The sequence below is a fragment of the Elgaria multicarinata genome, chromosome 1 (genome assembly GCF_023053635.1).
Source record: "Elgaria multicarinata webbii isolate HBS135686 ecotype San Diego chromosome 1, rElgMul1.1.pri, whole genome shotgun sequence".
In the NCBI taxonomy this organism is placed as follows: Eukaryota; Metazoa; Chordata; class Lepidosauria; order Squamata; family Anguidae; genus Elgaria; species Elgaria multicarinata.
In genome coordinates this window covers 97,415,894-97,433,222 of record NC_086171.1, presented here as the reverse complement: position 1 = coordinate 97,433,222, position 17,329 = coordinate 97,415,894, and the positions used below count along the sequence as shown (strand labels likewise).

Sequence of the window (17,329 nt, the reverse complement as noted above, 5' to 3'; positions counted from 1 at the left end):
GGAGAAGCCTGCTGCTTGATCACAAGTACTCTATAGGCTGCTCTCTTCCGCCATCAGAGATAAAAAATATATAGACACATACCTTGAATTTGTGGTTTCAGGAGACCTTTTAAAAAACAACACCCTGAGTGGAAATGAAAACTGCCGTTTTCAATGAAAATCTAGTATTTCTCCATAGCTTTCATTGGGCTCCTATTTGTCTGCCCAGAAACAAAAGGTAGCAATAAAGCGAAGAGGTTTGGTTCTTTCTAATTTTGGTTTGATTTTGTGTAAAACACTGAATTATTATTTTTTGGTACGGATGAACAGTTCAATCCCGTGCCTATACTCAGAACTAAGCCCCATTATGTTCAATAGGATTTGCTCCCAGGTAAACGTGCATAGGACTGAGTCTATTTACATACGAGTTCACAGAACTCGGGGACGGTGTAAAAGCCGGAACGGAACGGAACAGGCCGGAACGACCCCATTATATTAAAAAACCATACCAAAAACAGTGGCATGTGTTAGCAACACTTGGGAACAATATTTTAGGACTAAAACCATGCCAATATTATATCACTATTAACCCCAGAACTCCCAAAACAACGTCCGGAACAGAATGGGATGGCCGGAACGGCCACTACTGAACGAGCGATATCAACCAAACTCACCAGTCATGCATAACTCCATGGCAGGGATGCAATAAGCCACAAAAGGTGCAAAGAAACTGCGTTCCGATAACCGTTCCGCGCACAGCGCATATTGCGCAGAACGGACAGGGACAGCAGCTTCCAAGTGAAGTATGTTAATCAAACTCACCAGACACACATTACTAGGTGGGCCTGATGTAATAAGCTCCAAAAATTGCCCCGAAACCACATTCAGATACCCGTTCCGGGCAAAAACACGTATTGTGCAAAATCGGCCGTAACGATAGCTTCCCAATGAGATAAGTGAACCAAACTCACCAGATGCACATAACTAGGTGGGACAAATATAGAAAGCTCGAAAAGTTGCCCCGAAACCACGTTCAGATACCCGTACCGGGCAAAAACGTGTATTGCGCAAAATGGGCCGTAACAGCAGCTTCCCAATGAGATAAGTGAACCAAACTCACCAGATGCACATAACTAGGTGGGACAAATATAGAAAGGTCCAAAAGTTGCCCCAAAACCATGTTCAGATACCCGTTCCGGGCAGAAACGCCTGTTGCGCAAAATGGGCCGTAACTGCAACTTCCCAATGAGGTGAGTCAACCAAACTCACCAGACACACAATACTAGGTGGGCCTGACGTAATAAGCTCCAAAAGTTGCCCCGAAACCACGTTCAGATACCCGTTCCGGGCAAAAACGTGTATTGCCCAAAACAGGCCGTAACGGCAGCTTCCCAATGTGGAAAGTCAACCAAACTCACCAGATGCACATGACAGGGTGGGACAAATATAGAAAGCTCCAAAAGTTGCCCCGAAACCACGTTCAGGAACCCGTTCCAGGCAAAAACACATATTGCGCAAAAGGGCCGTAACGGCAACTTCCCAATGAGGTGAGTCAACCAAACTCACCAGACACACATTACTAGGTGAGCCTGATGTAATAAGCTCCAAAAGTTGCCCCGAAACCACTTATCAGATACCCGTTCCGGGCAAAAACACTGCAATTTTTAGAGCTTTTTGCCCGGAATGGGTATCTGAACGTGGTTTCGGGGCAACTTTTGGAGCTTTCTATATTTGTCCCACCTAGTTATGTGCATCTGGTGAGTTTGGTTGACTTTCCTCATTGGGAAGCTGCTGTTACGGCCCATTTTGCGCAACACAGACTTTTGCCCGGAACGGGTATCTGAACGTGTTTTTGGGGCAACTTTTGGAGCTTTCTATATTTTTCCCACCTTGTCATGTGCATCTGGTGAGTTTGGTTCACTTATGTCATTGGGAAGCTGCTGTTACGGCCCATTTTGCGCAATACGCGTTTTTGCCCAGAACGGGTATCTGAACATGGTTTCGGGGCAACTTTTGGACCTTTCTATATTTGTCCCACCTAGTTATGTGCATCTGGTGAGTTTGGTTCACTTATCTCATTGGGAAGCTGCTGTTACGGCCCATTTTGCGCAATACACGTTTTTGCCCGGAACGGGTATCTGAACGTGGTTTCGGGGCAACTTTTCGAGCTTTCTATATTTGTCCCACCTAGTTATGTGCATCTGGTGAGTTTGGTTCACTTATCTCATTGGGAAGCTATCGTTACGGCCGATTTTGCACAATACGTGTTTTTGCCCGGAACGGGTATCTGAATGTGGTTTCGGGGCAATTTTTGGAGCTTATTACATCAGGCCCACCTAGTAATGTGTGTCTGGTGAGTTTGATTAACATACTTCACTTGGAAGCTGCTGTCCCTGTCCGTTCTGCGCAATATGCGCTGTGCGCGGAACGGTTATCGGAACGCAGTTTCTTTGCACCTTTTGTGGCTTATTGCATCCCTGCCATGGAGTTATGCATGACTGGTGAGTTTGGTTGATATCGCTCGTTCAGAAGTGGCCGTTCCGGCCATCCCATTCTGTTCCGGACGTTGTTTTGGGAGTTCTGGGGTTAATAGTGATATAATATTGGCATGGTTTTAGTCCTAAAATATTGTTCCCAAGTGTTGCTAACACATGCCACTGTTTTTGGTATGGTTTTTTAATATAATGGGGTTGTTCCGGCCTGTTCCGTTCCGTTCCGGCTGCTAGGGAAGAACTTATAGTCTGTTGACATTTCTTTCAACCTAAGACGTTTTGTTTGGTAATCCAAGCTTCGGACCCACCCCTCACCTGTAATTTTTACAATAGGTTATGCTGCTGAATTGTAAGCTTTTCTCTTAGCTGGAGCCCAACTGGCAACCTACAATGTAGGGATAGCCCAACCTACACTGGGGGTATAGTAGGACTTGACTGTATTGCAGCCTTGTTGTAAACCACACTTTCAGCCACAGGCTGACTCTCACCATGTACTATTCAGAATAAACTGCCCTCCAGGGCTGATGCAAACCGCTTTCTGCCAACCACAGCCGCCCTCCTCCTCCTCGTAATATGGGGATAATTAGCTGCATTTCTGCACTGGGACTGGCACTGGCAGGGCTATTTTTAAGTACTGGGGGAAAACAAAAAAATACATGAAATAAAAATTGAGTTAGAAAAAACTTTGCTGTTACAGCTAGGGTGACCATATGAAAAGGAGGACAGGGCTCCTGTTTCTTTAACAGTTGTATTGAAAAGGAAATTTCAGCAGGTGTCATTTGTAGATATGGGGAACCTGGGGAAATTCCCTCTTCATCACAACGGTTAAAGCTGCAGGTGCCCTGCCCTCTTTTAAATCTGGTCACTCTAGTATAGCTCCTGCAGCTTTAACTGTTGTAATGAAGAGGAAATTTCACCAGGTTCCCCATATATACAAATGGAAAGGAAAGGAACCTCTCCTGCAAGCACTGAGTCGTTACTGGCTCTTGGAGGGACGCCAGTTTTTTGGCAGGCTTTACAGAGGGGTGGTTTTGCTGTGGCCTTCCCCTAATGGTGGTTCCCTTTCCCCCAGCTAACTGTGTACTCATTTTACCGACGGTGGGGGGGGGGGGGAATGGAAGGCTGAGTCGACCGGAGCTGGCTGCCTGAAACCAGCTTCCGCTGGGATCAAAGGGATCGAACTCAGGCCGTAGGGAGAAAGATGCAGGAGCCCTGTCCTCCTTTTCATATGGTCACCCTACTGTTACCTTATGTATTTTTGGGGTGCTGGTGGAAGATACCTGCTGACCAAATATAGCTTTCCTAAAATCTTGGGATTTCTCTCACTTCCACCAGAGGAGACTTTTTAAAATGGCTTCTCAGTCTGAACCAGGAAATGTCAAATCGATGCGGTCAGAGGGTCCGCTCTAAATTTGTATAGCTCTATATGCACCAGGAAGGCGCAGGAGGCCTGAACGGCGTGGCTGCGCATGAGCTCCTCCCTCCTGGTGCTCACTTCCTCCAATGGCGCGGGGCGGCGCTGCGTTTGAGTGAAAGGCGCGAGAAAGGCCGCGAAGAGGAGAGCGGGACACCGGCGAATGGCGTCGTCGTCGTCGTCGTCTCTCCCGGCAGCCATTGGGGCTTTGAGCCTCAGCCTGCCGGGGCCTGGCGCGTCTCCGGAGACTTTCCGCCTCGCCAAGTTCGATCGGCCCCAGGCGGTGGGTGGAAGAGAAAAGGGAAGGCTCTTTCTGATGAAACGTATTCTGTACATGCTCAGGGGCAACCTCGTCCTAATCATATAGAGTTCTGACCTTGAATCCTGACTCGAATTGCGCTTTGGGCAACCGGGGAGGGGAGTTTCAGTGTGGTCTCTTGTAAGGTGTTGCAACTTGAAATCTAATTTTCCTTATATTCCCAATTAAGGGGGTCCGGGGTGGATCAGAACTATACATTTTGAATCAAAACGTCATATACTGAATGTTCTGAATGCAGCTGTGTTTCTTAAACAGAGCATAGCATTCTGGAAGCTGTTGTATACTCTCCTGAAGCAAGTCCAAGGGGGAGGATGGGTGGAGTCGACTGACACAGGTAGGAAATCACTATTAATCTGGGGGGCGGGGGGGGGAGAGTTTCATGATAATCATATACAGATAGACAAATATATTAACAGCAGAGTAAAAAATAGCAGCATTAGAGTATCTCATTACCAAGTATACAATTTCCTCTGCTGTTACAAATTTAAAAATCTAAGAAAACTTGAATGTTTACTGCTCCCTGTTAAATGAAAAGGTCTTTGGTTGGCACCAAAAGGACATTAATGAAGAAGTCGGGAGAGCTTCCCTGAGGAAAGTATTTCAGCGGCAAGGGGCCACACCTCAAGGGCCCTCTCCTTAGTTGCCCACTTGCCGCATCACAGACTGTGGAGGCATTGGAAGGAGTGTCTCTGAAAACGATCTTGATGCACAGGCTGGCTGACACGGAATTGTTCCTTTGGGCTCCCAAGTCCCAAACCACATAGGGCTAAGTAAGGATAAGCCTGACTGGCTGCTGAGAATAAGCAAGACTTCTGGGGAAAGCAGGTCGATTTTTCATCAGACATTTTAAGCCCTCCATGTTGTAGGACTGCTGGTTTAGGTCTCCAAGCCAACCATATCTGTTTTCCCTGACCACCATTGGACTGTTGCCTGTTTGTGGCTTGGTTGCATCCTGGGCCCTGGGGGTCATGGAGTATTATCCTGCAAGTACTACTGGAATTGCTTGGGAACTTGGGGTTTATTCTTGGACCAGATTTGGCCTGTGACTAGGTCCTGCCAGCATGCACCTGACAAATTATAGTAACATTTCCAAAATGTATATGACAGGAACTCAATAACATGGAAATTGAGTAGGCATTAATTATATGTGCCAGACAAAGGTATATAAACTAAATCCAGCAAATTATTTATTTAACATTTATTGGCCATTTTTCATTATAAAATAAACCCAAAGTAGGATACAATAGTAATAAAACACAGTGAATAACAGTTATAGTTTAACAAATGCCCCCAGAAAGCAGGTATACGCTCAGGCATGTGTTCACTGGGTGCCAGTCCCTTGCCTGTTTCAGCAACAGCCTTATTCATGAGGCAAAAAAATCGCACGCCTGTCACTCAGTGTGTGACCTCTTTTCCATGGAAGAGGAAAATAAAGATTCCATAAAGACTCAAAGCCTGAGCTTGAAATGGAACTTTTGGGACCTCTTTTAACATTCCATGTGACTCGGTCTTTTTATTATTGGTCAGTATGGCTAGTATGATTTTATTAATAGTATTCAAGGGGAAATATATTTATATTGGTGGACTTTCAACTTTTATTAGCCAATATACTTTGGTTTCCAATATTGCTATTGTTTTTGTATGATAGAATCTGTGTGAAATGTTGGTATAGATATTTTAAGTATACACTGTGTTTTTGTGCTGCTGTTGCATTCAGGGAATGAATCTGTCCAGATCAGAAGATGTGTGTGATACTCTGCAGCAGGAGTGGGCAACTTGTAGCCCTCCTGATTTTTTGGCCTATAGCTCTTATCATTTTCACCATTGACTTTGTTGGCTAAGGGAATGATGGGAGTTGTAGGCCAAAACATTGGGAGGGCCGCAAGTTCCCCACTCCTGCTGGACAGACTTTCTACTTAAAGCCCCGTGTATTCACTACTTTTCATTTTCTCCATCAGTTTAGCCTGGGGTAGTGGAGTTGGGGGACAGACTAGTGCTTAATTTTTTAAAGTTATGGATCTTCAGTGTTGGGATGAGGGGTGAAGAAATGGCATTGTGGAGTGAACTGCCCCCTGAACTGAAAAAAATATTGTGTCCCTGGGTCACAGAAGTTGGCAACTTCCTGTTTTAAGCTGTTGCACTTTATTTTTGGATGATTATTTGGCAAACTAGGTCTTCTAGTCAACCTGTTGTAGGAAGTCAGAGGAGAAGGTGCCCTTGCTGCTCTTCATTTGAACTTGATTCATGACCCACCCACAGAGTGAAGTTGCTTGGAGGTTTTGTCCTCCTGGGACACACTCTGTCTTTGAATTTTGGAAAGTCACAATTTCTGCCTTATCCTCTAATTAGGGACCCTAGTTGGATTTGTCAAAAGTGTAGCCTTGAGCCATGGCTACAGAAGACTGAAATTTTATCAGCTTTCTTCTGATGGTTCAGAGGGGAGCAGGGAGCTGCTGTTGGTGTTCTCCTGGCTCCTGTGCAGAATTAACCTCATGGAACAATTACTGACACTAAGTAGACTGACACTTTGGGATGAAGCAATAGTATGCATGGTGAGTTTTTTTATATACTTCACAAGGATCCTTTTAAACTGCAGCAAGATGTTGGGAGGTGGGGGTGGACTTGAATGTGTGCTTCAATTTTGGTGCTTTTTTTCTGGTTTGGTGCTGGTGACATTCTTGGTTAAAAGAAGAAAAGGAAAAAAGGAACACCTGAATATTAGATCTGGTTTCCAGCATGTTTTGAATAAATTTTATTTAGAGACAGCAGATAAAAACCTTGCTGGGTAGAGTGCACATTTTAGTCTGCATAGGTGAGCTCAAGTAGAAATGTTGCCCCAAGCAGTTTTTAACAGGACTCAGTAAACATTCCAGTTTTCTTGAAGCATGTTAGAAATATATGTATTGCTCAGCTGTTCTCTTTTGCATGGCTGGATGGATTTCTCTGCAGCTGTTAGTGAATCTCTCTATCTCTGGCTGCATTTGGACAACACAATAGTCAACAGTGGGGTAACAATCAACTGGACAGTTGTTTATCTAGGGGTACTCCCCACACAACATGATAATCAACTGTGATGTGGATTAGGATCAGCATTGAGTTGATTATTAGTCCGCGCTGAGTTGACTCACTCATCCCATGCCCTCTTTTCCCCCCTCAGTCCTCCCGCTAATATCCCATCAGCCATTGCTGCTGAAAAGCTATCCTCCCCCCTTTTATTTATTTATTTATTTATTTATTACATTTTTATACCGCCCAATAGCCGAAGCTCTCTGGGCGGTTCACAAATGTTTATTGTGAATTTAACCAAAAAACAGAAAATAAATAATGGAAAAGGAAAAGAAAGGAACAAACGTTACATACATAGGAATGTCACGATCCCCACCCCCCATCAGATCCACTGTTAACAACAAAGGGGGGATTTATGCATAGCTTTCAAGAAAAACAGACCAAATATCCACTCGCAAATGGCGTTTATATAACACCCGTTCAAATGTTGATAGCATTGTTAAGTCCTCTGTCCATTATACCTGGCAAATATTTTCAACAATTTAATGCTTTGTTACGTAATTTTTTCTGGGGTTCTTCTCCACCTCGAATATCTCTGAAATGGATGCAGCTTTCAATTAAAGAAGGTGGGTTTGGTTTTCCAGACTAGCTTTGTAGCTTCGGGATTACCTTTGTAGCTTTGGGATTGGCTTGTACTAAGTTCTGGTCATCTTCTGCTCCCTCAGAAATGCCACCATGGTCAGTTCTGGATGCCTTATGATTAGAACCTCTTCCTAAATGGACAGCACTAGGTTCTCATTATATCAGAATAAGTAACCCCCCTCCTACAATTCCGGCTGCTAGAGAGATATGGCATATAATATCACGCCAATTACAGTTTGAGCCTTTCTCTCACACTAAATTGACTACATGGGGAAACCCAGATTTAAAAATTGAAAAGAAAACATTTCTGTGGAGGACGTGGACAGAAATGATGATTTTTACTTTGGATCAATTAATATGCTCAGATGATGAATTTTCGTCCTTTCCAGACTTGTGTGTTAAATATAATTGATCTGCCACGGCTCAATGGCAATACTTGCAGTTGCAACACTTGCTGGAATCTAGGTTTGGCCCAGCTGCGTTTACAGCTTCAGAGCCTCCAGCATTGTTAGAAACACTTTCAACAGCTGAACTGACACGTAGACTCACCACCCATATATATATTGGCAGCAAGTAAATATGATTCCCATAGTTTAAGACTAGATTGGAATAGAGAATTGGAGTGCCCTATCTTGCCTAACCAATGGAGGGTTGCTCTGGTCTCTGTATCTGAAGCTTCTATGGATCTCAGGTTACGTCTCATTGAGCAAAAAAAATTGTTTGGGGTCTATTCGACTCCACAGCGTCTTTTCAATAAGGGTTTGTGTAACTTGCATAACTGTTGGAGATGCAATGCATCTCATGCTTCTTTAACTCATATGTTTTGGCAATGCCCAGTAGTTGTCCCCTCTGGGGAGGAGGATGTAATAAGGATGAACTTTGTACTGAAACAATCTATAATATGGAACAATGTGCATCTCCTCCTAAATTACCTACCGGCTTCTTGTAAGTTTATACATGGTCAGCGCAAATGGATCTTCAGAGCCCTTATGACAGCCAAAAGACTTATGTTATCACATTGGAAAGACAAATTCACACCTCCCATAATGCAATGGATCGAGGACCTAATAACATTATGGACTTTTGAATGAGTGTTATATAGACGCAACTTGCAAGTGGATAAATACATGGATATCTGGTCTGCTTTTCTTGAAACTTTTGTATCTCTCTCTCCCTTTTGGGGGGGAGAATGGTACATATGATGGAAATGATGATAATTCTATATACACAATGTATGGTTTTTTCCCGGTTTTACAATGTATTTTCTGTTCTGTTTGTTGATATTCGCAATAATGAACCAGTTGCTTGGGAACATGAGTGGGAATGTGCTGTTGCACGGTATCCTGCTTTGTTGGGCCCTGGTCGACAGCTGATTGGCCACTATGAACAGAGTGCTGGGCTAGATGGACCCTCGGTCTGAACCAGCACAGCACTTCTTACAGTCTTATGTTCTTCGTTGCAGTCACAGTCTATGACCTAACTATGCAGTCTATGATCCATGATCTAACTATATTCTTACTTGAGCTGAAAAAGATTTTGTTACTGTCTCCCAATATTAGTGTTATACCCCTCTGAAAAGCCTGCAGCATGGGAGGACACTGGCTTCAAAAACTCATGTGAAAGGCCCAAGAGATGTCCGATACCTGCAGTGGTTAAATGGCCGCCTGCAGTTCCGGTGGCGGAGTTGCCATACTGAACAGCAAGAGCAATGCAAAGTCCTGCACAAGGTAATTGTTAAGGTTTGAAATGGCAGAGTTTATACCTCCAGGCATTATATTTCTGTAAGTTATTACTAAAACTTTAAAAAGGGAGTTAAAGTAAAACTGGTTTTAAGATTAGATGTGACTCATCTAACATATTTTGCTCCTGCCTACATTTTTCCATAGCTTTTTGGTTATATGCAGGAGTTTTTTTATCCAGCATGCAAATCCTGAAAACTGTTTTTTCTTTCAGTTTCCTTTGTAGGTTACAAATGAACCCTGAGGAGCTCCAGACTTGTTGCCACCCCAGTCTCTCATCCTGGTTTAGATGCGGTTTGCCACTAAACCAGGATCTGGGATCACAGCACGCAAGAGGAGGAGGTAGCAATGTTCCTTCGGGTTCATTCTCATAACACAAACCAGGTCTGGTTTTATGTCGGAATGGACTCACTGGTTCAGTTCAGAAGACACACTAACCAACGGTGGTTTAATAGTTAACCGTTGATTATTGTGTCATCTGTTGGGGGAGAAACACACCACGGTTAACTGTTTCATCCAACGGAGATAACCAACGCATTGCAGAGTTGACTATTTGGCTGCTCTGTTACAGCCGGCGAAACTCGATTCCTAAATCTACCTAGCAACAGATTATGCTTGACCCCACCTCCTGCTCCTTGTACCTAGTGGTTAGATTTATTAGGAAATGGTTTGAAAATGTCAGATGTCTCTGTAAGCACTTCCCATTGGCTGTTAAAATGCTGAGAGAAAAAAAAGGTCTTCACCTGCATCTGAAAGAATATAGTGTAGGCAGTTAGCTGGAAGTTTTTGAGTGCTCCGTTGAATGGTATCGCAAATCAGGCAGCTGAAACAGATTAGCATTTGTACCAGAGTTAGCCATCAAAGCTTGAAACTGGGGGGCATTTGTTTGAACATGGGTGCAAGGCAGGTGAGCATCCAGGATGTGCACAAAAAAAGGGAAAGAAGTTTCAGGATGCTATAGAAAGGTTATAAAAGCCAGACTCGTTTTGGCCTCTTGTTTTTTAGGCCTTCTTCAGGGGTCTGTAAAAGTACATATAAAAAACAAGAATAAGACAACACAGAATTTAAAACCTTTTACAATTATAAGAGCATACTGCAAGTACAGCCTGTGCATACATGTAAAGAATACAATAATTTCAGTAAAACACATTAAAAAATTTTTTAGGGCACATTGCAGATGAGACCTGTGCGTATTTAGTAATATAAAACTATTAAAACATTGCATGCTTACTTGATATAATGTCTACAGAAATTATTAACAACAAATGATCTTGTGATGGCAACTAGATGGAATGTACAGAAGGCAATGTGTTTTATATACTATTACACAGTTTCTTTCTATGAGTTTCTTACAGGTGTTATAACAGGGCAATTCCATCAAGGTCTTTTCGTATCTGGACAGAGCTGCAAGCATCAGTGAATGTCTCAAAACTACAGGGTAATTATAGGAATAGTAAAAATTCCAGTTCCTTATTTAGCCCCTGTGGAGACAGTGTTTTTAATTTCAAAATCCACTCCTTTTCTTTTTTCAGCAGCTGCTTCTCATCCTTGTGCTTGACTTTTTCCAGTGTCCAAAACTTAAAATATGTTAAAAGATGTTTCTTTTCGCCTAAAGTGGGATACAAGAGGAGCTCCTGGTCTATTGTTTTTAATATTACACAGGTGTTCCCCTATTCATTTTTTAAGGAGTCTGATGGTTTTTCCCACATAAATTTTTGGACACTTACATTGGGATGGCGTAAATAACATAAACACTGCTGCAGGTAGAGAAAAGTCTTAAGGTGTAGATTAGTGGATGGATTTTTGAATGTGGTTGTTCTAGATGTATATCTAGATGTCCAGCAAATTAATATTAAATGAGGGACTAAATGAGCTAGAATTTCTATCTCTCCAAAATTTATACTTGTTTTGAGACATTCCCTGATGCTTGCAGCTCTGTCCAGATATGAGAAGACCTTGATGAAACTGCCCTGCTATAATACCTGTAAGAAGCTCAAAGGCCCTGTTCAGACAACACGCTAAACCATGGTTTAGCGTGTTGTCTGAACGGGGCCAATGGAAAAAACTTGTCTAAATGTGCCCTAAAAAAACTTTGTATGTGTTTTACTGAAATTATTATATTGTTTACATATATGCACAGGGTGCTGTGCTTGCAGTGTGCTCTTACAATTGTAAAAGGGTTTAAATTCTGTGTTGTCTCATTCTTGTTTTGATATGTGCTTTTACAGCCCCCTGAAGAAGGCCTAAAAAAACAAGATGCTGAAATGTGTCGGGCTTTTGTATAATAAACCTTTCTATAGCATTCTGAGTCTTCTCTCCCTTTTCTGTGCACTTTTGTTTGAACATTTAAACAGTATTGTTCCACATCATGCTAAGTTGTTTTCGCAAGGTGGCTAGATAGCACAAAATGAAGGTTCAGACCATGACTCTCTTTTTTCACTAAACTGCAGTGGAGACTCTTACTATAGCACTGTAATCAGAATGCTGAACAGAGATTTTCTTTCATATGTTTTCTTTCTCCCGATTTTCCAGGAGAACAAATCTACCAGGCCCAAGTATCTACTAACAATATTATTGATGACGTGATATACTATATAGATATATTTCTAACTTATGTCTCTGTGTTGCAGGTACATTCATATACAATTGGCTCTCACACTGACCCCATTATTGGCCATTTCTCGGTCACAGAAGTAGATGTTGTGAGACAACCAGATAGTTACAAACAGGTAATACTTTTCGGTGGTATGACACTTCGTTAGAAACGTAGTGGAGAAATTCCATGGATAAACATGTGTGCATGAATTTGAGTTCTAGGTTTGCGCAGAATTTTCAACCCTCAAGCCATATTCTACTTGAAATGGTTGTCTTTCTAGCTTCATAGTTTTAAAAGTTGTTTTGTTTGTTTGTTTGTTTCATTTGTTGTCCTGGGCCTTGAAGAGGCCTCTCAATGCAGTTTGATGTTATCAACCTGTTCCAGTACTTCAAGGTCTTTAGCTTGCACAGTGAAACCTCCCAGTCACTGTCAAGGAGTCATTCAGTTTAGGTGGGCAATCCGTGTTTTGCAAAGAGAATAATGCTTCCATACTTGCATGGAGCTTTCATGACAAGTTAATTGTGTTCTGGAGTAAGTATGTGCATTGTCTCACATGCTGTCAAATTGCAAGCTTTTAAAGGTCATCTTCTTGATTAAGAATTGATTAATCAATTGATTAATTGAACTTTGAAATTCTCCACTTCATATTAATGGAATCCTCTAACCTCTTTCTATAGAATCCTTCCAATTATTTTACTTCTAATTTGTGGTCTTCAGTGACTGCTGGTTTTATCCTTGCTTTATCTGTCATCTCAAAGTTTTGTCAGGTCATCTTTTTTGCTGATTAAATCAGTCTGGATAGGCCTTGGTGTCAAGGTATTTATGTTTTAAATTTAAAAACAGAAATAAATCTTAACTTTTACATGAAAGTAACTGAATCCACACTGAATTGTCAGTTAAGTGGTCAACTCTCTTGAACTATGCAAAAAACTTTAATTATACACACAAACGTGGTTTTTTTAAAAAAAATATAATGCACAGTTAAAGACTTAATGGCCTTTTTAACTTCAGACGTAGAGGTCCATCACACCTACTTTTTTTCTTGGTATGCACCTCCGTTTCATTAGTGCAGCAAGCACTGGTCCCTTTCAAGATTGTCGCTATACCAGGGGACCTCTTTTCATTTGTTTGCTCTCCCTCTATTGTGCCCACCCCTTCTCCTTCCCCCTCCAGTTCTTGTCAGGTGATGGCCATGAGCGCCTCCACTCAGGACCTGATTTATTTATTTATGCAGAGCATTTCCATCAACGGAGTGATCACAGTGGTTAAAGTTTTGGGAGTCATAGGCAGGACTTCCTTATGTCGCAGAAGTCCCCAAAGTGTTTGGGAAGCGGGGGGCAGGGGAGAGTGAGGATGACTTTAAGACAGGGGCAGAGTCTTATTTATTTATTTACTAGCTGTACCCGGCCACGCGTTGCTGTGGCTCAGTCTGGTTAAATTGAAAAGAAAGAAAAGACAAAGCGGATGTTTCTAATATGTTTAATTTCACAATGCTTGTGGATATACAATATTTTTAGTTGTTCTATTGTCTGTGTAGATATAGAGATTGTCTGGTTTGCCGACTCTAGAACACACAACATATAATTGTCCATGTGAGAAGCAATCTGTGTCTAGATCTAAACCGCACAATTCTAAAGATTGGCCCTGAGCTTTGTTGATGGTGATTGCAAACGCCAATCGAATTGGGAATTGCAATCTCTTAAATTGAAATGGCATATCTGTTGGAATCATAGGAATGCGAGGAATGAGGACATCTTCACCTTTGAAAGGTCCTGTCAAGATTGTTCCTTCTATGACGTTGCTCAGTAATTTTTTTACTGCAAGCCGCGTGCCATTGCAAAGTTTTTGTGAGAGAACATGCAAATAGGAGAGGAGGCAGAGGCAGTGGATTGGCCTACTGTTTGGTGTTTAAAAAAGGATGTTTTTACGGTGAGGAGGTTAGTGGAAACTCCTGGCAGTTACCTTTCTTCAGAACGTGTAACTGTCACAGGTGTGACATCTATATTCACTCAGCCAATTGTGAGAGAACATGCAAATAGGAGAGGAGGCAGAGGCAGTGGATTGGCCTGCTGTTTGGTTTTTAAAAGAGGATGTTTTTACGGTGAGGAGGTTACTGGAAACTCCTGGCAGTTACCTTTCTTCAGAACGTGTAACTGTCACAGGTGTGACATCTATATTCACTCAGCCAATTGTGAGAGAACATGCAAATAGGAGAGGAGGCAGAGGCAGTGGATTGGCCTACTGGTTGGCGATGTCACAATGACCTATAAGAGCAAATAGGAGAGAAGATGCAAATAGGAGAGGAGGCAGAGGCAGTGGATTGGCCTACTGGTTGGCGATGTCACAATGATCAGCAGGACTGGTTTTGAGGAGGCCTATTTCTTCGATTTTAAGACAAACTTTTGTCCCCATATAGAACATAGTTGCATAACAACGCTCGCATATTCGAATGCAACGTTGTGTCACAATTTCAAAGCAATCGGTGAAGAACTTTCGGAGATATAATGTCTGTTTCGAACGAACATTTACATTTTTATTTATATAGATTACATTTCTATAATGCCCAATAGCCGGAGCTCTCTGGGCGGTTCACCCCAAAAAAAAAGTCTTCCTGACAGCACAGGGATGACTTTCTTCACCACCTCTTTGCTTAACATCAAGCCAGTTTCTAAACTTTCACACACTTTCCCCCATGCCTTGTTGGAAAAAAAATATTTTTCTTGCTTGAATTGTAGCAAGGGAGAGCTGCCGAAACCATACACAACAGTGCCAGACTCGAGTGACAGTTCATTAGAGAGGAAGGAAGGTCTTCCCATCAACACTTCTTAGAAGGAATTTAATCTCTAGTCCTATTTTTTTAAAAAATCTGGTCTTAACTCTAAGATTTCCCTAAAACCTAACTAGCACAAAGTATTTATAATTCCAATTATCCCTGTCCCTTGAAATTTGTTTCAAATTTTGGGACCCATTTTTAGTCTTGCTACAGGATTCTTTTCTTAATAGATTCAGCACATCATCCTAATTAAGGTATTAGAGCTAAAAATATTCAGATTCTGAATTATCTATGAGGCAACTAGCAAAACCAGGCAAGATGAGAGCTAACTTCTGTCAAGAGTGAAGTGTTTGTGTGTGTGGAGAGAGGGGGCAGAGGAGGGTCTGTTTCACTTCTGTGAAAGCCACTTCATGAAGGAGCGAAGCCTGACATTTCTTCCCATGTCAGGTCAATGTGAAATTTCTTGCTACTAGTCCTTGAAAAAGGTATTATGACTCATTATAATGTGAAGGAGGCCTCTTCCACTATAGCAGAACAATTGGTAAGTATGATCTGTATATGCAGTTTTGGCAATTCATATTTCAGCACAATTTTATTTGTGTTCTGGACTATTTATTTGTGTTCTGGACCATAAAAAAGTTTGTTTGCAAATAACTAAAATCCCATTATCCATGGCGTGTAAAGTAATGCATTGGGCTAAGGTTACTACATGCTAGATGTTATATTTATATGCTTGGAATTTTCATTTAGCCTTTATATAATGCTTTACAATGTTCACGGCACTTCACTTAAATTATTACAGTAATCCTTACAACAAACTTTGAGGATAGATCAATATAATTATCCCCATATTGCATTTGGGAAGCTGAAGCAGAAAGATAGCTGTAACCTAGCAGCACCTAGTGAATTTGTGGCTGGGATAAGATACAAACTGTAGACTTCATACCTTCCATTCTTAAGTGTTATAGTATGGAACGAGTGTGAGGATTTGAATTTCTGTGACAGCCTTACTTATGCAGCCCAACAGCAGCTCTCATCTCCAGGACCATTTCCCCTGCAGAAACCTCCACAACAAGTCTGATGGCTGCCTTTGGCTATTGCCACTGGGCTGTTTTGTGGAGATCATGGTGCCACTTGCAGCTCATCTATTACTTCTTCCCTGTTGGTCCCTTTGTGCCTTATTCCACATTCTAAGAGACTGGTCTGTTTCTGGGCTCAGTTGAGAGTGCTGGTTATGACCTAAAAAGCTGGGTGTTTTGACATACCACCTTCTTCCATAAGAGCTTGCCTGGATTTTAAGTTCTTCTGTGGAGGCTCTTCTCTCACCACGACCACCACCAGAGAAATGTTTGTTGAAGAGGCTAGAGGGGACCTTCTCCATGGTCGCTCCAAGACTCTGGAACTCCCTGCCAAGTGGTGCTAGCTTCATTTCATCTCTGTTCTCCTTCAGCAGACAAAGATGTTTTTTCAGGCAGGCCTTTGGCATATAGGCTGGTCTGTTGTTGGAGGGAGTTTTTAATTGGCTGGTAGTGCTTATTCTTTTTTTATTATGTTTTAGTTAAATTGCTTTAATGCTATGTTTTAGTTAATATTTTGTTTTTAATAATAATAATAATAATAATAATAATATATTTATTTATTTCTTACCCGCCTCTCCCTTTGGATTGAGAGTTCATTGTTGGTCGCCTTGAGTGCCATTCTCTGGCAGAAAGGCGAGATTTAAATTTAATAAATAAACTTCATAAGAAGATGGGCAGTTATTCCTTGGTCTTAGGAGATGCTATCTTTGGTCTAAAGTTATATTAGAATTTTAATGCATTTGCTTAGTTACTGTAATTTTACTATGCATTTAGAAAATATTTTTAGGCCTTAAAATCTCCTATGAGTTAAGAAACAAGAATATTTCCCTCATGGTTTTCTGTACTTCTAATGAAGTTGGTCACTTTAACTGAGTGGTTGTAAAATGGAAGTCTTGGTAGAGGATGTGCCTCACCATGAACTTTTCAAGCTGAATCTGCATTGTCAAATTCCAGTTCTCACAAAATTCTTTGCAAGGCTGGAATATCAAATGATGCCCTCAGGCTTTTTGGATGAGAAATACTCTTCACTCCAGTTAACCAGTGTTTTTGTATCCTCTGCCAAGCCATGATTGAAGATTTGGTTCATTCTATTTTATATTGTACTTTTGTTCCTAGAACTAGATTTGAGATGGCTCGATCAGGATGAATGATGCAGATCCCCCTGTTGCTTCAGAATTCAGATAAATATTCCTTACAGGGTATCCCCATTTGCTTTAGAGGCATATAAAATTCCAATCGGATAAATACTGGCCATTGCTATCTTTTGTTATGGGGATCCTTTAATTCTTC

General features: G+C 41.7%; 1 protein-coding gene across 1 annotated transcript in view; it reads left to right on the top strand.

Moving 5' to 3' along the window:
- The first annotated feature begins 4,026 nt into the window (after window positions 1-4,026).
- Window positions 4,027-17,329, top strand: part of TEDC1 (tubulin epsilon and delta complex 1) — a 30,031-nt gene continuing 16,728 nt past the window's right edge. Inside the window, exons 1-5 of the mRNA XM_063133287.1 lie at window positions 4,027-4,168; window positions 4,460-4,538; window positions 6,554-6,756; window positions 9,412-9,579; window positions 12,222-12,320. Of these exons, the coding sequence (XP_062989357.1) occupies window positions 4,049-4,168; window positions 4,460-4,538; window positions 6,554-6,756; window positions 9,412-9,579; window positions 12,222-12,320 (669 nt within the window). The 5' untranslated portion in view covers window positions 4,027-4,048. The remainder of the gene's footprint in view (window positions 4,169-4,459; window positions 4,539-6,553; window positions 6,757-9,411; window positions 9,580-12,221; window positions 12,321-17,329) is intronic.